Raw genomic sequence first — 23509 nt, 5'->3', positions numbered from 1 at the left:
TGTCCCCTTGTTCTGTTGCTGGTTGCCTGGGAGAAAAGGCCAACCCCCACCTGGCTACAATGTCCCTTCAGGTAGTTGTAAACAGCAATGAGGTCAGCCCTGAGCCTCCTCTTCTCCAGGCTAAACAACCCCAGCTCCCTCAGTCTCTCCTCATAGGATTTGTGCTCCAGGCCCCTCACCAGCTGTGTCACCCTTCTCTGGACACGTTCCAGCACCTCAACATCTCTCTTGAATTGAGGGGCCCAGAACTGGACACAGTACTCAAGGTGTACTCATCTGAGACTAATGCAAAACTGAGCACCACTATCAATATTACAGCAGAGAAGATTTTAAAGTCTTTTTTTTAACATATAAAAAAACCCAATAGGTCCTAAGTTAATACAGTGTAGAGCAAAGTACCATCATCCTGTGGATAAAATACAACTCAAAAATTAAGAGTAGATTAATTAAAACCAGGCACAAGCAAAATGCTGCTATACACAACTCACATGGTGCCCACAGAAATCAGACACACAGAAATCAGAATATTTAACACTGTGTCTGACTTTTGAAAGAATGCTGAGTAACAGTTGGATGATGAGCATGAAATCCACAGCTGTTGCTAAGATAAGGCCAGTAAGATCTCATTCACTTACTGGAGTCAGGATGGAATCCCATACCCTGTCCTACTAACACAGCACTACTTGCTGGATTGGGTCTGATGGAGGCTGAAAGAGGCAAATGAAAGGCATACTATAACTTGGACTAAAACTTTGGTTGCTCAATTGAATTTAGCAGACTTGTTAATTAAATCTGTGTGATCCTGCAAATCACATTTTAAACACCATCTCAAGAGAAGATGTCACAGAGTAGCCAGACAGCTATGTCATTAAGTGAAGCTGAGTTTGGGCTGCACAGGACATCCCCAACTGCGTGAAAGTATTCTCACTAAAACTGGTGCTTTCTACTGATCAGAAAAAGCACTTTCAATACTGATGCTACCATTGTTGTGGGACTCAAAACCAGTAATAGATTTAAAATCCAAGAAATCTGACCTTGATACTGCAGAACACTCGATGTGCCATCCAGGTCTTCCTTTTCCCCAGGGAGAAGTCCAAGACACCTCTTGAGGTTGGGCAGCCTTCCACAGTGCAAAATCTTTACCATGTCGTTTATCAGTATCAACTGCCAAGAAGAGGCAATTTGCTAAAGAGATGTATTAAAGAAAAAAAATACACCAAACAAAAGAAAACCCCAACAACCACCACAAAGGAGCAAATGAAAGCAAGTGGAAATGCATGTTTAGTGACCTAAATGCATGTAATCTCTTTAACTCAGCTTCTTTTCCTGCAACTTTCTTCTCTGCCCCCTCATATAGGCCTTCCAGCTTCTCAATCAAGCGTTTGCAAAATAGTATCATAGAACATACAATGGTTTGGGTCGGAAAGGACATAGATAAAGGTCATTTAGTCTAATCCCCCTGAAGTTAGCAAGGACATCTTTAAGATAATCAAGTTGCTCACAGCCCTGTCCCACCTGATCCTGAATGGTTCCAGAAATGGGGCTTCTACCCCACCTCCAGACAACCTGTTCCAGTGTTTCATCGCCCTCACTGTAAATTTCTTCTTTACATCTGGTCTAAATCTACCCTCTTTTAGTTTAAAACCATAACCCTTCTCCTATAGTAACAAGCCCTGCTAAAATGACTGATTCCATCTTCTGCATAAGCTCACTTTAAGTACTGAAAAGCTCGCTTTAAGTACTGTGAGGTCTCCCTGGAGCCTTCTTTTTTCCATGACATATGTTGCATTAGATTTCTACAGGCTAAAAATATGGATTCAAGATTTAATACATCCTTATCCTTTTAGTCCTTGTGGATGATTCACTTAGTTACTTATCAGCGAGTTTCCTAGAACAAAAAGATTGCACTGCAGCAGAAAAAGAAAACAGAAAACAAACCAAAACCCACAAACAAAAGACCTGCTTTTTTCTCCCTGGGACACAGGTTTTGGTTTGGATTCTATGAAACCAAGAAGAGCGTGGGGATGAGAATCAAAATTATCTTGGACTGCAGCAACTGTCCAGTATTGTTTTCACCAGTGGCTTCTCCTCCTCAGCTGTTATTTGCTGCTCCTTTCAATGCATAGACAAAGATGCAGTCCTTGTTGCCACTGTACAGGGGAGATGCCAGTTGGGCTCTGCTGGCTCCTAGCCCCCAGATGAAAGCACACTGCTCCCTGGCAGGAGCTAAGGAACAGATATTTAGACTCCGCATTTCTGCGCTGACAAAAACGCAACCTTGCATTTGAGTGATGCAGCAAAACACCTATTTGGCTTGAAGGGATCCAGCTTGGCAAGCAACACACACTGTTTGAAGTTCCCTTATCTAACTTCAGTCATCTATTTTATCAGCAGTTGATGTCAGATGTTCCTCAGTCCTCTGCTTGTTTCAGATTCCTAACAAAACCATGGTGTATCACTAAGTCTGAACCAATTCCTGGAGCATTCCAGTATCAACACATTGGAATGATGTTTCATAGCTATTTTTGGAGATCTACTAGATAGTCACTTTTCTTCAGCTACTCTGCTTGTATTTCACGGGCATTACACAGAGTCAGTTTTGATTCAGGGTGTCACGTGATATTAAAGAAAGCACATTACAAGAATCCATTACGCCTGCTTCATCATTCAGAAGTGATAAGAAATAAAGTGAGAGAGGTACAATCCTGTTATATTCATCTTGGCTCTTTCACTAGTTTGCTGAGCTCTGGCTGACCAGTATCTGTTGACTGTAATCTCCCTTTTCTTTTTTTCTTCTTTATGCTGCTACCAAAAAAATCCCAACAAACAACTCATCACTCTTCACCTTCCTCATCATAAGCAAAACAACAGTCAAAATCTTCAAAAGTAATAGTAAATGTAGTTGCAAGTGACTTCAGAGGAAACACATTCTTGTTAACCATCCTCAGAGTGAAAATGATTTCTATCAGGAATTTCCTGTCTCTCACACTGTGTCCATTGCCTCTTGTCCTGTAACTGGGTACCACTGAGAAGAACCTAGCTTCATCTTCTTTCTTCCCCCATCAGGTATTTGTACAAATTGAGCCTGATACTTGTACAAATTGAGCCTTTTCTTCCCCAGGCCAAGTAGTCCCAACTTCCTCATATGGAAGATGCTCCAGTAACTCCGTCATATTGATGGGCTTCCTCCAGTATGCCCATGTCTCTCTTGTATTGCTGAGTACAGCACTGGATCCAGCACTCCAAGCATGTCTCACCAGTGCTCAGCAAAGAAGATCAGCTCCCTTGACCTGCTGGTAATGCTCTTCCCAGGGGAGTCCAGAAGGCTGTTAGCTGCCTTAGCAGTCAGTAACTGCCTCTAAATAACTGCTGACAAAACACATTCCCTCTGAGTCACAATGCTGAAACAACTCCTGAGCAGAGCAGTGACAAGCTTCTGGCTGCAATTCACCTGAGCACCAGCCTGCCAGGCATTATCAGTAATTGCAAACAGATTCTTTTGCAATTAAGAAATATTGAACTTCAGCATGCAAAAGGATACAGCAGACCTGCATCAAGTTCTCCAGTGCAGAGAGAACTGATCAGTTCCAGCTCACAGAAACTACAAAGAGGCTCAGCAGCCTTGCTCAGCAGCTGGACAGCTGCTGGAGGAAACACACAACCCTGTATCTATTGGCATGCTCTAGCACAGCCTCAAGAGATTGCTCACCCTCACACAAATGGGCTACTTAGGCTGGGGTGGCAAGTAATGAAAGAAACAAGTTCATACAGTTATGCATTGGAGGAATGCAACTGCCCAAGCAATAATAGGATAAATTAAGTCTCCCTGCACTTACACTTGACTACCTCACTCATGGCTAATGCAACGAGACCACCACCTTGCTATGAAGCTTGTATGTACCAATCCCAAATATTTACATCAAATTAAGAATCCTAATTGTTCTACAGTACCAAATGGAGCAAACAAAGTGTGAGCAAACCAAATATGAAAAGACATCAAGTTTCCTCCTGCACTGAGCAACAGCCAGTGCCTAAAATAATCACCAAAGCAACATAGTCTTAATTAACCAAAAAGTTGGCTACACAAGAAGTGAGAAAACTGTTTTGGACTGTTGAATGAAAGTTTACATATATATAAATCACACATTCAAGCAATGAATTAATACAAACAAGGTGGTGTCACAAACTTACCTGATTCATCTTGAGTATCAGGATAAAGAGCAGTTAATACTCCATATCTTTTTCCCCAAGATTTAAGATCAAAATAAACATTGCCTATAGAAAAGAAATATTAGTTCTACAGCAAAGATGGGGCACATTCAAAAGGAAGTATTACCTTGAAAGCAGAAGAAAATAACCTTCAACTCCAATTTTAAATTTTGATACAGAAATTCAGAAATAGCACAGATTTCTTAGCAACTGTTTCCATGTTGCCAGCCTTTCAACTAGCCTCACTGCACTTGCTCATTCTACACAACAGATAACGTCATATTATGAGGATCTCCCCAGGCTCTTCTCTACCCATGCACACATCAGCAATCTCCTCCCTAACAGCAGCACAGCCTACTGCTATCGCAATTACAAACACTTGAATTGTTCTACCACATCAGCTCTGCTGAAGGGAAAAAAAAGGGAGGGGGAGGGGGCAAAAATCCACACATTGTCCTTTACAGTGGCCTCTTCTCCCAGGCAACCACCAATAGAACAAGGGGACACAGTCTCAAGTTGAGCCAGGGGAAGTATAGGCTGGATGTTAGGAGGAAGTTCTTCCCAGAGAGAGTGATTGGCATTGGAATGGGCTGCCCAGGGAGGTGGTGGAGTCACCATCCCTGGAGGTGTTCAAGAAAAGACTGGATGAGGCACTTAGTGACATGGTCTAGTTGACTGGATAGGGCTTGGTGATAGGTTGGAGTGGATGATCTTGGAAGTCTCTTCCAACCTGGTTGATTCTATGATTCTATGATCTTTAACAGCACATAGCAGATACCCACCTCTTGTTTAGAGATAAGTGGTTCCTCCAGCTCTATTGTAGAAGCCAGGCCAAGACTTCCCCAGAAGATCTTAGGTAGTAGTTCATTGTAGCAAATTATTATATTCATGAGCTACATTAATCTTAAAAATTGAGTGATAATCCCTATGCCTACTCATGTCATCACAAACAAATTTCTCATGCCCTATCTGTTCATCAACAGAAGGAAAGCTTGGCACAGAGTATCTCATCTGATCCCAAAACAGGATGACCAAGATTTCCTGTACGTGCGCTGAACAAGGAGTTGCCTTACCTTGTGACGTTGCGTAAGCTTGTCCACTAGCAATTATTGCTTGTATAAAGGCAATGATCTGAGGGATATTGTCAGTCACTCTCATATACGCTGTAGGAGGAAGGACCTTAAAGAAAGAGGAACATCTCATTGGCCTGGATGAAACACACTGCTGACAAGTCTCTTCACTCAGATTTTAATGAACATTCTCCTCAATTTTATCTTCAAAAAAAAGAAAAAGGCTGAAAGTATAAAAAGGACATAAAAAGCATCTAAGATAATATGCCCCCCCCCAAAAAAAAAGAGGGGAAAAAACCCAAAACCCCACTTTTTTTCTCAGTGGGTTACTCCCTGCTTCTGACAAGCATTTTGGACAAGAAGCAAAGCCACCTGAAGTCAGTGAAAGAATATGTGATGTTTGCTATGCTTTAGATCAGGCTGATTATGTGTTAGAGTAAATAGGTATTTTCTGTGATGTAAGGTTCCATGAGGGGAGGGGGAAAGAATAATTGTGCTGCTAAAGAAATTTAAACTTGTTCATTCCAAAGTCAGGGTTTGCTTCTCCCCCAGTTTCCTTTCTTGGAAGTTGGATAATGTCTTTCCAGAAGAACAAAAAAGTAAATTAGTATTCAGTTTCAAAGGAACACCTCATTACAAAAGCAATCAATTTCTTTTTCAAACTACCAAAATAGGATTCTTTACCAAAATAACTGCTTGGGTATCTGTACCTTTAAGGCAGCCATATCTTGTTTAAAGTCTTCTTCATATACTCGAGCAAGAGCTACAGGCGATATATTCATCTGAAAAAGAGAGAAGTGGATTAGCAAATCATAAATCAAAGTAACAATATAAAATACTGTGATCTTTATCAGACAGTTAAAAGCTAACTAGAAAACTTACAGAGCCCCCAAGGTAAAGACTCAGAAAGGCTTATTAATCTAACATTCATGGGGAGGAGATGTAAGTTATAACTTAAAAGCAGCATTTACACTTCTGAATTGCCAGATGTTAACATACATCTTTTAAGAGAAACCAACCAAAGATTAAAATAATAAACTTCTTCCTTCTCTCATTTTTCTCTGCAAGGGTCTTCCATTTCCAGTGACAAAACATAGTACACAGGACAGAAAATTCACTCAACTTCCTGGCAGTGGACATAGATACCACCTACATGTCAGAAAGACAGATCAGAGACTTGCAGGATGAGACAGGATATTAATTTTCAGTGATTAAGAAAAATAAGCTATTTCAGTTGATCATGGTTACTCATCCATCTCAGTATAATCAAGGGAAACAAACTGTAAGTCAGCCCCACACTTTGCCAACTGCAGCGCTTCTCAAGCACCTTCTCTGCATGTTTCATTCACCAGGCAATAGACAGGAATAGGGATCCTGCCAGAAGTAACCAGAAAGTGCAACTCAAAATGAAAGAGACAATTTGCACACAATGAGATACTTGTTCCCAAATATTCAGAAGAGGTCCAGGATTGAAAGATGGATGACAGCAAAATGTGCCCTAGCAAGCAAAAGCATGATACCTCGGTGCTTCAAATGCACACTTTTACATCTTCTCTGAGGAGAACCTACTGGTGAGAAGACAACACAGAGTCAGTCTCTCCAGCCTGCAGGTAACTGAATCATTAAGAAAACAGATCCAAGTTCATAGCTTCAAATTCATTATGGAAGCATCCTGAAGTGGTCTGATTTTCAGAGCACAAGTGGGTACCACTGTTTAGAAAAGCTCCTCGAGAAGGCAGGACAAGATCATAAGCTCATCCAGCAATGAAATGAGGAAGATGGCCAGCACTAAGAAACAAAGGCATGCTTCTGCCTAATGACCAGAGAGAGTGCTCTTCTAGACCTCTGTGACCAAGCTCATCTCCTAGACAGCTTCACTTCTTCTTCAACCAGCAGAGACAAAGGTGACTACAGGAGGAAGACAGGGATATTCCTTCTATCTAGACACATGCTGAAAGCAAAGACATTCATCTCAGACTACTACAGTATGCTCATCTCAGACCAGATGCCAAACTTTCAGGTTTTCCTTAGATGAATCTCATCAGAGGATGGAGCTTAAGCACATTGATCCTACTACTGTAATGCTTCAGGTACAAGTCTCAACAACATAATCAGGCTACTGAAGTACAGACCTTAAAGCAAGCACTTCAAAAAGTCACAAAAAAAAACAGGAAAAGATTACTTCATAGAGCCAAAGAATGCAGTAAATGAACACAAACTCTTTTAAAACAATGTGTCATCTCCCACTCTTCAAATATAAAAATCCCTATAATCTTCTAACAATAAAGAAAAAATGTTACAATGCATATATGTTGATTTTAAATAGATTTTTGGGTTTGTTTCTTCTTCTAAGATGGACTATTAGTGCCATGGTCTAGTTGGGTGATTAGGGCTGGGCGCTAGGTTGGACTGGATGATCCTGGAGGTCTCTTCCAACCTGATTCTATGACTCTATTACTCCCTGAGAAAATTGCAAGGCAATTAATTAAGAGAATAAACATATTTCTGCAGGAGTGGTATACTAATATTCATCTGAATGCAGTGCCCTGTATTTAACCGCAAAAGTAACTGTTTGCTTAAAGATTAAACAGAAGTGACAGCTGTCAAATTCTCTGGCTCCAAGAAACCAGCTTAAAGCTTGCAAATGCAATCTGATCCAACATATCCACTTACGATCCAGGAGACACCAAGCTACAGATTCTAAAGGCAGAACAAAAAACTCACAATGCAGACTAAACCAAGGGATGCATTCTTAGCATGCTGGAGTACAAAAAGTATTAAAAGAAATAAAAGATGATCAGCTGGTGAAAACAGGTCTAGCTGAAATCCAACTGAGAACCACTTACAGCCCCAGTTTTGCCAAGACTTACACAGAGATATTTACCCTTAGTCCTGACTAACCTGGGAGGTCCCAGACGACTGGAGACTGGCAAACATGACACCCATCTACAAGAAGGGCTTAGAGAAGGACCCGCAGAACTACAGACCTATCAGTCTGACATTGGTGCCAGGGAAGGTCATGGAGCAGATCACCCTGAGCACCATTATGCAGCAAGTGCAGGGCAACCAGGTGACCAGGCCCAGTCAGTACAGGTTCATGAAGACCCTGAGTGCTTGGGTTGTCTCAAACAGCACTACTGAAGGAAGAATGCACACACAGCACTCTGCACAGCTCTAGAGGAGGGAAAACAGGGGCTACTGGGGAAGCAGGAGAGAGCAGGGGGCCAGAGGAAGCTGCACAGCTCCTGCCACTGCTCTGCTCTACTCCGGCTACTCTGCACTGCCCCACACCTCTGTGCCTGCTGTCACTCCACTCTGCCTGACCTCACGCCTCAGCAGCAGGAAGTGCCAAGAGCCACGGGGAAGGAGCAAGAGTCAGCAGCCACTTGGCATGGCCCTGCTTCCCCTCTGCTCTGCCTACTCTGCTTGGGCCTGCATCTTTCCAACACCACCAAGCTGTGTGGTATGGATGACACACTGGAGAGAAAGGCTCCAGATGGACCTTGACAGGCTGGAGAGGTGGGCCCAGGCCAACTTTATGAAGTTCAACAAGATCAAGTGTAAGGTCCTATATCTGTGTTGGGGCAATCCTAAGAATATATATATAGGCTGGGCAGTGACTGGCCTGAGAGCAGCCCTGAAGAAAAGGACTTGGAAGTGCTGAGGGATGAGAAGCTGAATATGAGCCACCAGTGCACAAGTGCAGCCCAGAAAATCGACTACATCCTGGGCTGCATCAAGAGAAGTGTGGCCAGCAGGTTGAGAGAGATGACTCTCCCCCTCTACTCCACTCTGGTGAGACCCCACCCCATATTACAAGAAAGATATGAACATGCTGGAATGTGTCCACAGAAGGGCCACAAAGACACTCAGAGGGCTGGAGCACCTCTCCTATGGAGACAGACTGAGAGCGTTGGGGCTATTCAGGCTGGAGAAGAGAAGGCTCCAAGGAAGCCTTATTGCAGCCTTCCAGTATCTTAAGGGGGCCTACAAGAAAGCTGTTGAGGGACTTTTTAGGGTATCAGGTAATGATAGAACGAGGGGGAAAGGATCCAGGGTAGATTTAGATTAGATGTTAGGAAGAAGCTCTTCACCATGAGGGTGGTGAGACACTAGAACAAGTTGCCCGGGGAGGTGGTGGAAGCCCAATCCCTGGAGGCTTTTAAAGCCAGGAAGGATGAGGCTCTGAGCAGCCTGATCTAGTGCGAGGTGTCCCTGCCCATGGCAGGGGGTTGGAACTGGATGACCTTTGAGGTCCCTTCCAACCCTGACAGTTCTGTGACTGTGTAATTCCTGCCACTGCCCATGTGCCGAGAGGGCTCTGTGGCAGGCAGCCTGCATCAGCAGCCCCGCATCACTCAGCTCCCACTGTTGCATGCATCCCAGAGAAAAGGAAGTGGCACGGCTCCAGCTCTCACTGCCTGCAGCCTAGAAGGCCAACTGGCATGGCCTTGTGCCCCGCCAAGGAACTTGGAACTGCTCCTGCGACAAGGCCATGATTTTCAAGCCAAGTGATACCCCCTCTCCTTGATATATGTGTATTTTCTCCCCACTGCTTCTCTTTCCCATTTTCCCTCTGCTCCAGTCCAATCTAATAAACCCAGTTCATCAGCCACTTGGTGTCATTTTGCCTTTATTTACACTAGGGAAATTATTTAAACCTTAGCCTAACCACCTCCCAGCCCCTGCTGACCAGGGTTAGTATAGGGTAACTGGGTCATGACAGCAGGTCCTGCTTGACAAACATGATCTCCTTGTATGACAAGGTGACCTTCTCAGTGGATGAGGGAATAGCTGTGAACACTGTTAACCTGGACTTCAGTAAAGCCCTTAACACCATTTCCTACAGCATCCTCCTGTGGAAACTGGCTGCTTATGGCTTGGGTGGGTGGACAGAAAAAAGGGCTGCAAAGTTGAGTGCAAAGAGTGGTGGCGAATGGAGTTAAATCCAGTCAGTGGCCAGTCACAAGTTGTGATCCCCAGGGCTCAGTATTGAGGCCAGTTCTGTTCAGTATCTTTATCAATGATCTGGATGAGGAGACTGAGAGTATCCTCAGTAAGTATGAAGACAAAACTAGACTGTGTAGGAGTGTGTGCTAGTTTGAAGCAGGGTAGAATGTTTTGGTGAGAAGAACTAGATCATAGGCTGCGAAAGGAAAACAATGGTGATGTCTCCTTCCCTCAGAGTCTTGCTGAACAAGAACAAAGTAAACATCAGATAACACTCTGGCCATTTTGTCTTCACTCTCGGGCTGGGCTTTGACTGAGCTGCATCTCTTTAACCTCTCCTGCCACTCACCTTTGCTTCTTAACCTCTTGGCCAAACCTCTTTTCTTCCTTAGGACTGGGGTAAGGTTGAGAAGGGCAGGGGGAAGGTGCAGGGGTGGTTGAGAGCCCCTCCTGGGGACTCAGGTTTCTGGGAGGGGAGTTGTGTTTCTGTATTACTTTTACCTTGTATATTTCTGTCTATAACTGTATATATTGTAAATAGCTGCTTGTATATTGTGCTAGCTGTAAATAAATAGCTTCATTTATATTCCCAGAGTCCGACTGAGTCTAGCTAGGTGCTTCTAAAGTGTGGGGGGGCGGGGTAACACCTAAACCACCACAGAGTGCTGATCTTTTCAAAGGTAGAAAGGCCCCACAGAAGGACCTGGATAGGCTGGACCAATAAGCCAAGGTCAATGGTATGAAGTTTAACAAGGCCAAGTGCTGAATGCTGTCCTTGGACCACAACAACCCCATACAACACTATAAGATCCAGACACAGCAGCTGGAGAGTTGCCCAGCAGACAGGGATCTGAGGGTGCTGGATGACATCTGGCTGAATAAGAACCAGCAGTGTGCTCAGGTGGCCAAGAAGACCAACAGCATCCTGTCCTGGGTCAGAAATACTGTCAAAAGCAGGAGCAGGGAAGTGATCATGCCCCTGTACTCAGCACTTGTGAGGATGCATCTCAAATATTGTGTTCAGTTTGGGGCATCTTACTACAAGGAGGACATTGAGGTACCAGAGCATGTCCAGAGAAGGCCAATGAAGCTGGTGCAGGATCTAGAGGACCTGAGGGAATTAGGGTTGTTTAGCCTTGAGGAGTTTGACAGGAGACCTCATTACTCTCTCCAGGCTGTAGTGAGGCAGCTGTCAGTCTCTTCTCTCTAGTATCACATGAGAAAACAAGAGGAAAAGGCCTAAAATTGCACCATGGAGGCTGAGATTGGATAGAAGATAAAAATTCTTTACTGAAAGAGTGGTCAGGCACTAGCTAGGCCACCCAGGGAAGTCGAGTCACCAGCTCTGGAGGTTTTAAAAAACGTGTGACACAGCACTTCAGGACATGGTGGTATTAGGTCAACATCTGGATTTGGTGATCTTAGGAAGTCTTTCTGTCAAACTGTTCTATGATGATATACTCTATGCCAGCTTTCATTTAGGTGATGAACTTAGACAAGATTGATCAAGCTTTCCAAGGTGCTGATGTTGTGGATAGATGGTGCCTGGCACTGTGCAGAAACCACCTTCAACCTTCAATGTAGCAGTGCTACCTATACTGTGCCTTTAATGATCAATGGCACAATGCTTCTTCAGAACTCAGTCAAAAGCCTTCTGGCTGCAAAGTTTTGGACTGCTTTTGGGATAAGACACCCTTCAGTGATTAAGATTCACTGCTTTTTTGTTCCCCACTGGCCCCCAAGGCAGGGGTGGGGGAAAGAAGACCCTGGCCATAGGTGCTGTAATGTAGCTCTCCCTGCCTCTTGCTCTTATACAACTATGCACCTATTTACTTCCACTCATCTCTTGACACCCATCCCTCCAGACTCTCAGCTCTACTACAGCTATGTTAGGGTGACAGGAAATCTTAGTACTTACTATCTACTTATTAAAAGAAATAAACCTCAAAAAACCCCAAACAAAAAAACAAAAAAACCCAAAGACAAAACCCCAACACAACACAAAACCCCCAAAACAACAACCAGGGGAAAAAAATCAACCAAAAAACCCACCCACAAAAATAACCAAACCACTAAACCCAAAATAATTTTCCTACACACATAGCTGTAGAAAATAACAAAAGTCTGGGTCGAATCAGTAGGTCAAGCACCTACCTCATTAGCTCTTTTTATTATCTTGTCATCTATGTCTGTGATCCCCATCACCATGATAGCTTCAATTCCAAAAAACTTCATCATTATCCTTCGAATTATATCAAACCTAACATAAGAGCTGGAAAAGAAAAAAATATGAGGTTTCAAACATCAATAGGCAAGAATGAACTTAAGCCAAAAAATCCAACTAAATAGCACTAACAGACACAGGGACAACATTAGCAAGGAAGAGGTCTTCAGTTGATGAAGCGTTTTTCCGAAGCCACTTACCACCTGCACAAAAGTCAAGCGGATTTCCCTTGAACTGGCCTACCCTCTTCTGGCATTAGTGACACATTACATCAAGTTTCCTAAGCGCCTTCTTTTGTTCCACCTCTTTATCCAAGCGCCTACGTGCATCAGAAGCTGCGTGTGAGCAGCGAGACTCTCAAAGGAAACAGCACGAAGTAAGACATGCAGATCAATTATTCTTAGAACATACAAAGCCTGAGGGATGCGTTTCAACAGGTGTACAAAGGCCACAGGGCAGATGAATAGGGAGAAATAAAATAGGATTCAAATGAACTTTGCTTAGGGGTAAGTAACAACTGCAGCTACCAACCAATAAAGTATTTGATTCACCCACCAGCAGAGATTTTTTTTTTTCTGATAGCAAAGAAGAGCTGCACTGTGGCTTATTTTGGTTTACCTACACTCCATAATTAGTCCTTAAAATTATTCAGGCTTTGTCAAAAACCAGAGTAGTTAATGCTGGTAAACTGGTGCACCTACAAGCCGTACAGGGCTGTGGCACTCTTTTCTGCTGCTCACCTTCTCCACCTGGAATTCTCAGAATTCACTTTGACTGAGTAAAACCCAGTTATTAGGCGAGGTAATAGAAGGTGACTACAGGCTCTAAGTCTGCCCTGTGTAAGGTGATTAGACTCCTCAGCCTGCACTGCCTTTGGAGAAAACGGTCCAAAAGGAGACTCACAGATCTACAGGTTCCCATTTCACTCACAGCACAAACTCCACCTTCTGTGGCTATCAACACAAAAAAGCACAAGCAAATACTGGCACAGACTTGCATCCTTCTCTGTAGCCGCCAGAACCACATACCATTACGATCCGGTTTATGTATGTGTAGTAGCTTGATGACAAAACTACTTGTTTGCACTGTGCCCATGTTGAAAAAGGCTTTCTGAAAGCTTTGCTGCCAGGGGGATGGTTTTTAATGAACATCAGCTCACTGGGAGTTAAGATTCATCTAATGTGGTGACAAGATTCCATAAGAATATCAAATTTGTCTTTGGACTCTGTTCAGAGGAGCAACGCCAGCATCAAAAGCTTGATATTAGATTCAACAGCCCTGCAGTCATAGCTTCTAGACCAGTCACATTTCATACTGTTCTACCTCCTCTGATCTTCCAACTGAACTGATTGAAGAAACACTGTAAGAGTCAGAGCAGATCTCCTGACACCTCAGAAAGCAGTGTTCTTACTACTTGACAATTGAAAAAACAAATGGACCACCAGTTAAGAATCAGGGGAGTGGCAAAGCAGGCACAAGGAAATGAATGAAATTTTACCTCATGCCAAGATTTTACCCTTATTTCCAAGCATTTAGCCAGGAACTTTGATAGTCACATCAGTGTGACCAAGGCCAGTCTCAGAACCAAGGGAAAAGATGGCATAATCACAGAATCATAGAATCACAAAATGGTTTGGGTTGGAAAGGATCTCAAAGATCATCTAGTTCCAACCCCTCACCATAGGCAGGGACATCTCCCACTGTAACAGGTCGCTCAAGGCCTTATCCAACCTAGCCTTTAACACCTCCAGGGAGGGAGCACTCACAACCTCCCTGGGCAATCTGTTCCAGTGTCTCACCACCCTCACTGTGAGAACTTTTTCCTAACATCTCTCTACCAATTTAAATCTCCTCTCTACCAGTTTAAACCCATTACCCCTTGTTCTGTCATCACAAGACCTTGTCATTAGTCCCTCCCCAGACTTCCTATAGGCCCCCTTCAGATACTGGAAGGCTAATACAAGGTCTCCTCCAAGCCTTCTCTTCTCCAGGCTGAAAAGCCCCAACTCTCGTAGCCTGTCCTCACAGCAGAGGTGCTCCAGCCCTCTAATCATCCTCGTGGCCCTCCTCTAGACTCACTCCAACAGATCAATGTCCTTGTGCTGGGGGTTCCAGAACTGCACACAGTACTCCAGGTGGGGTCTGAAAAGAGCAGAGTAAAAGGGGAGAATCCCCTCCCTTGCTTTGCTGGCAGTGCTTCTCTTGCTGCAGCCCAGGACATGGTTGCTGTCTGGGCTGCATGTGCACACTGCTGGCTCATGTTGACCTTTTCAGCAACCCAGACCCCAGGTCCTTTTCCGCAGGACTGCTCTCCAGCCATTCGCCACCCAGCCTGGATTTGTGCTTGGAATTGCATCAAGCCAGGTGCAGGACCTTACACTCGGCCTGGTTGAATTTCATGAGGTTGCCTGGACCCACCTCTCCAGCCTGTCCAGATCCCTCTGGATAGCATCCCTGCCCTCTAGCAAGTTGACCGTGTCACACAGAATATATGTGTGTATATACACACACACACAAAAGGTTGGAAGAGATCATCCAGTCCAACCTCCAACCCAGTACTGAAAGGTCAACACTAGACCACATGCCTAAGTACCAGGTCCACATGCCACTTAAACTCCTCCAGAGATGGTGAATTCACCACTGCTCTGGGCAGCCCATTCCAATGTCTGATAACCTTCTCAGTGCTAAGAAATATTTCCTACTATCTAGCCTAAACCATTTCCCCTGGCACAGCTTGCAACCATTTCCTTTAGTCCTGTCACTTATCAATGAGAAGAACACGGTCCCATCCTCACTCCACTCTCCCTTCAGGTAGTTGCAGAGAGCTGTAAGATCTTGCCTCAGCCTCCTTTTCTCCAAACTGAACAATGCCAGTTCTCTCAGATTCTCCCATCTGATTTTTTTTCTTAATACAGAATGTTTTGGATGTCATATTGAGGCACACAGATCACCTGTTTTGAAGACATCAGAGAAAGTCAGATTATTTGGAGAAATAATAATAAATCCTTATAGAAAGGAACAAGGAGGAGAGAAGAGTAATGCCATTAATTTCAAATTCTTCTTAAAGATCTCAAGGTGATTTCCATTGTTCATTTCTGCATTGTGGCTTCATCACAGGTCAAGTGCAAGAAAGAGGGAAAAAAAGGAATTGTTGTGATAGGATACTGAGAGTATGCCAGAGTACAACAAAACAATGGCATTTTACAAAGGTAGTGTGGTAACATCACCTATCACTCCATTTGACTTCATGCTCTCTCCTGTTGCATCTCCTAGCCTGCTGACCCCCATAAGCAGCATGCACTTCAGCCATAGCTACCAAAGCTCCACAGTTGGATCTAGCTGCTGGGAAAAAATCAAAAACCAAGAGTGCTCCACCATTCTGAACAAACCATCTTAGCAATGGACATCGAGGCTGACACATGCAAGGCCACAGATACTGGGAAGGAACAGCCAGCTCCTCACATACTGAAGGATTTAACTGATCAGAAATCAGAGAGGAAGGTCTTCAGCACAGGCATCCTCATGCACGATAGAGCTACAAGAACAACACGTGAAGGTGCTGAAGAGGCTGCAGAAAGAGTACATAACATAGCTACTTATCTGCATGGCACATGGTTCCAAAGGCAGTATTTAGCCTTTTAACAGTTATTTCTTAAATCAGCAAGTCAAGAGATCAAACCCAGGTTACACAGACATGACAAATCACATCAGGAAATCCTGACACTTTCAAGTTTTGAAATAGGATAAAGAAGAGATGGGTAAGAGAATAGGAAGAGCAAGCAAGACATTTCTACTCTCTGCTACAATGAGAAGAGATTGAAGACAGGAGAACAAGGAGAACCACTAACAAAACCAAACATTCAAAAGCCAAAGAGAGCTGCAAGACCAAAATATTAAATTCTCCACCTTTACAAACTTTGTCCTCTAGATCCACTGTATGCCTCAGGATGGGAAGACTTCTGCAATTTCCTTGTTACTCCATGCCACAGAAGACAGGGCCTACAGTATTAGGGAACCCCAACTAAGTGTTGAAGAAAACACATTTACTAGCATCTTTTTATACAGTTGCTTTGACAATTTTGAGTTGTTATTTCAAGGTAAAGTGTAACCTAGCCTGTATCACAGTAACTGTAGATTTACATACAGATTGCTATGACTTTGTTTTTTTTTGTAATTACCACTAAAAAGCTAGGTTAGCTTTCTGCTGAGACTGGACAGAAGCAAGGTGGAAAGACACCACCACGTACACACGACAGTATGGCAGTGTTTAAAGGAGAAGTTGCATATTGGTATTTTTACATGACTGGCATTTTAAAACTTCCCTTTTACAGAAAGAAGGTGCAGCTGTGCCATACTGGGACAGCTCAACATCGAGTAAGATTTAACACAGTGTGCTAGTTTGAAGCAGGGTAGAATGTTTTGGTGAAAAGAACTAGATGATAGGCTATGAAAGGAAAACAATGGTGATGTGTCCTTCCCTCAGAGTCTCGCTGAAGAAGAATGTAAACATTAGATAACACTCTTGCCATTTTGTCTTCACTCTCTGGCTGGGCACTGACTGAGTTGCATCTCTTTAACCTCACCTGCCACTAACCTTGCTCCTTAACCTCTTGGCTGAACCTCTTTTCTTCCTTAGGACTGGGGTAAGGTTGAGAGGGGCAGGGGGAAGGTGCAGGGGTGGTTGAGAGCCCCTCCTGGGAACTCAGGTTTCTGGGAGGGGAGTTGTGTTTCTATATTACCTTTTACCTTGCATATTTCTGTCTATAACTGTATATACTGTAAATATCTGCTTGTATATTGTGCTAGCTGTAAATAAATAGCTTCATTCATATTCCCAGAGTCCGACTGAGTCTAGCTAGGTATTTCTAAAAGTGGGGGGGGGGCGGGGTACATCCAAACCATCACACACAGGTTTTTGAAAGAAGTTGAAATGGCACCAGAAGCTGTGACACTCCCTGCTTTAAAAGAGAATCAGTCAAATACACAGTGACTGATCCTCACACAGATGGGAATTATCCGAGCAACCTCTGCTCTTCCAGGGAGCCCAACGCATCTTGCTCTTGTTCTAAGAATTAGGAGACACAGGCTCAAGAGTGGCTGAGCTGCTGCAGCGCCCCTCAGCCTCACGGGAGAGCTCAGGCACTGAGCAGGTCTTCCCGGGTGCGCTGTTTGGAAACAGCCGGCAGCAACCTTCGCTGCCGCATTTCAAAAGTTAACTGTAATGAAGCTGTTTTATTATTGTCGTTATCCTAATGACCTGTGAAGAAAATGCTATATTGTTGTGGGTAGGTTGTCTGTTTCGGTTTTGTTGTTTGTTTGTTTTTTTTAAACGCAGTAAGCCACAGAACTGTCACTATGCAAAAAGACCTTTAGGCTGCCTTTGGATCTTCTAAGACCTAAGAATACATGCACACATCTGTTAACCTTAAAATAATCTTTTTCATGGTCAATCCTGAGCAGCAATTTGTTGGTGCCAGCACATTGTCTGAACTAAATTCGGAGCAAAACTACCATTTCACAAGGATAAGAAGCTCTGCTGCAGACCCCCAACTCCACCGCACAAGAGGTCCCGTTAAGACAATACGATTTGAAGCAATTCACCTGCCTCGCAAGCACAGCGCTCGGGTTTAACACTTTTTCACCTCGTTGTTCTGACCCTGTCCGAGAAGACCTGCACCAACAGCCGCTTCCGAGCTTCCCGAGGCCAGGAGGGGAGGGGGAAAAAACCCTAAGATTTGCCCTTTGCACGGACCAGGCAGCGAGGTGCCGGTGCCCCCAGAGAGGCTCCCAGCAGGGTGTGTCACCCACACACGCTGCCCGCCACCAGCCCGTGGATGCCCCGCACGCCCGCCGCAGCCGCGCTCTCCCCCATGCCGTGCACAACGGGAACTCCTGAGTGGAGCGGCCACTCACCTGGCGTGCCCGAGGTGTGCATGGTCGTACACCGTCGGCCCGCAGCTGTACCTGCAGAGAAGGGAGGCAAACCGCGCCCGTCACTCGCAGCCCGGACGGCGGGCGAGGCCCGGCCCCCCAGCAGACCCGCGCCCACCCTCAAGATGCTACCAGGTCACCACTCCTTCCGTGGCCAGTACGAGCCGCTCCTTGCTCCGGCTCCGGCTGTTGTACGCCACGATCCCGCTGTCCCACCCAGTCGGCGGCACCCACTCTCGCCGCCGTGACGCGCTGCAACACCACCGCGCCGCCACCTTTGCCCTGCCGCCGCAGGGGCTGCGCAGCTGGGCCGCCGCTGTCGCCGCTCCGCGAAGCATGGCCACAGCGCCGAACCGCGGGCAGTCCGTCAGGCGGGCGGGGAACCAGCTGCTCCGCCTCTCTCCGCGGAAAGAGGGCGAGGGAGGCGGGCACAACCCGCTGCGACACCCGCACCGCCTGTACCGGGAAACAGCAGGCGAGCAGGGTAGCTACAGCCGGAGCGGCAGGAAGAGGAGGCGCCTGCAGGCAGGAGGCGCGGCCAAGCTGCCGCTGCCTCTTGCCGGGCCGCGGGGTCGTTTCTGCGGCCTTCGCTTCCCGACCCGTCGGAAGGGCGTTCCTCGGAGCGGCCTTGCGTGAGTCCGACAGAGTGGGCAGCTCGGGAGTGCGGGGCGTGGGTCGGGTAGTACGCAGCCAGAGTCACGCTTACTCAGCTCTGTGCTTCGGCAGTGCGCGGTTTCTTCTGAACGAGCTTTTTAAGGGGATGTTTGTGGGAAGCGCCGTGATAGTTTTCCGAAACGGGCTGCGCTATGTAAAGTCGATTCGTTCAGACGGGAGTGAATCTTATTTTATGCTGCCTTCCAGGTCAGAGAACAGCAGGCAGCTTCTTAAGCCTCTAAAAGAAAAAAGTGCTGTGGCGTCACCAAGCAGAACTTAGTAATTATCCTAAGTGTCTGAAAGGTACTTCTGCACAGCCCTCTTAGTTCCACGCACCCGTGTAAAGCCCTACCCAACCTGGGTGTTTTCCAGAGTGACAGAAACTGCTGCTAGGTAGTGGGTGAGGTGCCCTAGGCTGTAGCCAGCTGCCACGGCCTGCTTCCTTTCCAGCGTCGGGACGAGCAAAGGGCGCGTGTTTTCTGGTCACGTTTTTCACTTCTCCTTGTGAATTTACAATTGTTTCCCCTTTCTTTCAGAGCCCACTGAGGAAATGGAGCTTAACTGTTTGTACCATCGGCATCCACTTTGGAAATTATGAGCTACTTGAGTGAATAACTGTAATGAAAGAGACAGAAGAGTGCCAAAAGATTGGTTTTTTTAATAGCATCTTGCTTCCAAAAGTAACTATAAGCAGGTACCAAGGAAAGAAGTGAGAACTGTACAAGCATATATAAGATTTTCCTGGCTACTCTCCCAGTTTCTGACCAGATTACATCCTCAGCTGAATTATTTGGGGCTCCCATCTTGTGCTGTTCAACCCTCCCTGGCTGCTCTGAGCCCACGTTAACTCCAGCTTTTGGCAATGAGTACTGCCATTTGGTCCACAGCCATTTTTAGGAAGCATGCCCTTGACACATGTTCGAGTTGAGGCCTACTAGCTCCAGTTATGCATACCCTTGCTCTTACATGAGGAGAAAGTGGAACCATTGGTTCCAGCAAATGCTGTCTGCTCCACTCCCAACTGCCTTCATCTGTATGAGCCTCTAAGCAGGCGGTTGAGAGCAAAGATTTTTCAGGTCTCCCACTAAATTCCTTACTAAAGCATTTTCTTGGCCTCTAGGAGGAAGGTAATACTGAGTGATCACACTCTTCCTTGACTGGACATAGCAGAGAATAACCCTGCCAGTGGTGAACCACCTACCTCACAGAAGTCCCTGTGTTGTTTCATCTATCTGCAAGGCACAGGTTTGATAGATTTTTCTCACGTATATCATTTAAAGTCGTTGCTTTTACATAATAATAAGTGTCAGTCTACATCTTGTTTCATTGTAGAGAGTATCAGATAGAAAGCCTTACCAATGACAAAGACTTTTTTTTTTGCTTAATATGCATTTTCCACAATGTTTTTCACTTAATAGTCTTAACTTTCTTATAAGAAATATTTGTTATGAGCTCTCTAATTCAAGACTAGCTGGGATGAAACTGAAGACAGCATCCAATAACCTTTGTAAATGTTTGCTTTACATGCTTCTCAAGAAGCTTCACAAGCCAATTATTTCAGTTTCCATGTCTTTGCCATTTAACAAACATCGTGTTAAGAGATGTCATCAACTCTGCTGTCTTCTTTGTTCTGTGGAGTGCCAAGCACTTTGACAGAGTCCAAATCAATACTAAGTTACAATGGATGTTTTTTAACCTTAATTCCAGGTTTAGCTATCAAGGATGAAACTGCTAACAGATCAGAAAAAATCAGGAGCTTTTTCTTTCCCTAGTGGCTTCAGAAGGCTTAGTGTGTATGCTATCCAGATTGGCCTTTAACACTTAGTCCAGAAACCTCCATGTCCTGCTATAAAACATTTTCTGAGAATAGAAAAGGCCCCAGTTATTAAATGCTTGAAAAAAAAAAAAACTAACATCATTCACACTTGAGATTTGTTTTAATGCAGTAAAATAAATTAAATGGAACAGCTGAAAGTATTCTCAAAGAATATAATTTCAGGTTAAAAGCAATACTAATACTGCTGAATCAGAACCATAATTTATGTATTTTTAAAATACTAACACTCTTGGAAACCATTAGTCCATGGCTGTAGGCACACCTAGGCTTATGCGATCTATAACTGTCCCCCATTCCGATACCCTTATTCCTGACCCCGTACACTTAGAATGACATATTTATCTACCAGAGAGGCAGAAGAGCAGCAAAGGACATTCTACCTGCATCAGAAGATGTATCTTTGCCTCCACATGGAGCATCAGATGCCCCTAGAGGTCACTAGCAGCTGCTGCCAGGGTACACAAAATGATTGCCGGTCCTGGTCCTGCCGTACTCCTGTTACTTCCGTGTTTTCCACTGAATAGCTAGTAAGTGATGTGGTCTGCAGAGTGTTACATCTCTTAGTCAAAACCCCATTGGGATGTGTCTGAGCTTCAGGCAAAGTATTGTAAGATACATGTTGCCCATGTATCTAGTATTGTCAGATCAGCTCTCATTTTTCTCCTAGGAGCCAATAAGGATAAAACTTATTTTTTAAAAATAAAAACCGAAACTCTTAAGGTAAAGAGGTGACTCCTGAACATCTTAAAGTGTGTTTATGTATTTTCTTTCCCTTTATCTGAATGTGTAAGAAGGCAATGTTTGTCCTGTAGGCTTGATCAAATGGAGAGATCTGGTAGAAACGTAGCTGTGCGCTCTCCACAGTCAGTTCTACAACACCTCTGTAGTGGGCAGGGAGCATTTTGAGGGGTTCTGGCTCACTCGGCTTCTCCTGTGTTTTCTAGTTTCCAGTGCCAGGATGACCTACAAGATTTTTCCACAGAGGTAAGATCAGTGGACAAAGCCCAGAGTATGTTTTGTGTCATATGCAAGTAAAAATTAAGCAAAAAAAGTAACGTTTTCCTTTCTCTTTATTCTTAGGAGATACATACTTTATAAGGTTTTAACAGTTTCTCCCTATTGCTAAATGTGCTGCATTTTTCTTCCAAAAAATTTAAATCACACTAACTTAGAACTGCTGTCAGGAGAAGGGCTGTGTTTGTTGTTCTATCAAGAGCACACCTCTAGTATCTGTAGCCCTTCTTGCCAGCGTCTAGTCCAGAAACCTGGCAAGGAAGCTGACTATAAGAAAATAAAGGAAGGGAAAGGTTGTAAAGACAAACTACAAAACTAAAAGTAAAGATGATCTAAATCTACTACAGTGGACTGAATTTCTCATGGCACTCTGTAGTAGGCTGTAATAAGACACATTTTTACTTGACCCTTCTCAGTCTTTTTATTTTGACAAAGCCTAAGCTCTTACAATTTAAAGAATGTTATTTAATTCCCAGAATGAGAAAGAAGTGTCTGAGGCTTATTTACAAAAAAACTTGACTCAGAAATATTGTAAATGTTTAGTGGCCATTCCCCAAATATTCACAAACTAAAGACAATGTTTTACAAAAGAGATGCCTACTTTGAGATAGCTATTCTAAAAGAGATTCTAGGGAAATAAAACTGTAAAAGAAATTTCATTGGTGGACATAAACAAAAACTTTCCTGCTCCTATCAAAAGCCTACTAGGCTGGACTCTGAGTTTTTAATATCATCTGCTTTTGTTCAGACAATGTACCTGCCAACTGCTCTAACTGCTTGGTTTTCATTAGAAGCATTTACAGATTCACAGATTGCATCAGGTTGGAAGGGACCCTCAAAGGTTATCTTGTCCGGTGCCCTTGCAGTGAGCAAGGATACCTCCAGCTAGATCAGGCTGCCCAGGGCCACATGAAGTCTCATTTTGAATGTCTCCACACACAGGGCTCCAAACACAGCTCTGGGAAACCTGTTCCAGTATTTTACCACTTCCTCCTTATTTCCAACCTAAATGTACCCTGCTCCAGTTTAAAACTACTGCCCCTCACCCTATCACTATAAGCCCTTCTAAACAATAATTCCCAGTCTTCCTATAAGTCCCTTTCAGATACTGAAATGTAGTTGTAAGTTCTCCATGGAGCCTTCTCTTCTCCAGGCTGAACAGCCCAAATTCTTCCAGCCTGTCTTTGCAGGAAGGTGCTCAAGCCCGCTGGTCATCTTTGTGGCCCTCCTCTGGACCCGCTCCAGCAAGTTCATGCATCTCCTGTGTTGGGGTTCCCATAGCTGGACACAGTACTCCGGGTGAGGTCTCATCGCAGAGAGTGGCATAATCACCTCTCTTGATATGCTGGACATGCTGCTTTTGATGCAGCCCAGGTGGCCAATGGCATCCTGGGCTGCAAGTGTGCATTGTTGGCCAGTGTCCATCTCCTTATCCACCAGTATCCCCTGGTTCTCTCTGCAGGTCTACTCTCAATTTCATTATCCCCCATCCCATATTGGTGTCTAAGATTGCCCTGACCAAGAAGCAGGACCTTGCACTTTGCTTTACTGAACCTCAAGAGATTCTCCTCAGCCTACTTCTCCAGCCTGTCCAGATCCCTGTGGATGGCATCCCATCCT

General features: G+C 44.6%; 1 protein-coding gene across 5 annotated transcripts in view; it reads right to left on the bottom strand.

Moving 5' to 3' along the window:
- CARS2 (cysteinyl-tRNA synthetase 2, mitochondrial) overlaps positions 1 to 19170 on the bottom strand; it is a 55855-nt gene extending 36685 nt beyond the window's left edge. The window contains exons 1-7 of one of the 5 annotated variants that reach the window (XM_064143754.1): positions 19091 to 19170; positions 18367 to 18417; positions 12384 to 12501; positions 5990 to 6061; positions 5283 to 5388; positions 4192 to 4275; positions 1035 to 1164 (exon numbers count right to left, since the gene is read on the bottom strand). In XM_064143754.1, the coding sequence (XP_063999824.1) occupies positions 1035 to 1164; positions 4192 to 4275; positions 5283 to 5388; positions 5990 to 6061; positions 12384 to 12467 (476 nt within the window). In that variant the 5' untranslated portion in view covers positions 12468 to 12501; positions 18367 to 18417; positions 19091 to 19170. Of the gene's footprint in view, positions 1 to 1034; positions 1165 to 4191; positions 4279 to 5282; positions 5389 to 5989; positions 6062 to 12383; positions 12502 to 18366; positions 18418 to 18502; positions 18816 to 18846; positions 18926 to 19090 lie in introns of those variants that run through there. The other 4 variants (XM_064143750.1, XM_064143749.1, XM_064143752.1 and 1 more) reach the window with 4 other exon arrangements.
- Positions 19171 to 23509: the final 4339 nt, after the last annotated feature.

Source organism: Pogoniulus pusillus, chromosome 5 (genome assembly GCF_015220805.1).
Source record: "Pogoniulus pusillus isolate bPogPus1 chromosome 5, bPogPus1.pri, whole genome shotgun sequence".
Lineage (NCBI taxonomy): Eukaryota > Metazoa > Chordata > Aves > Piciformes > Lybiidae > Pogoniulus > Pogoniulus pusillus.
This window is presented reverse-complemented; position numbering and strand designations above follow the sequence as displayed.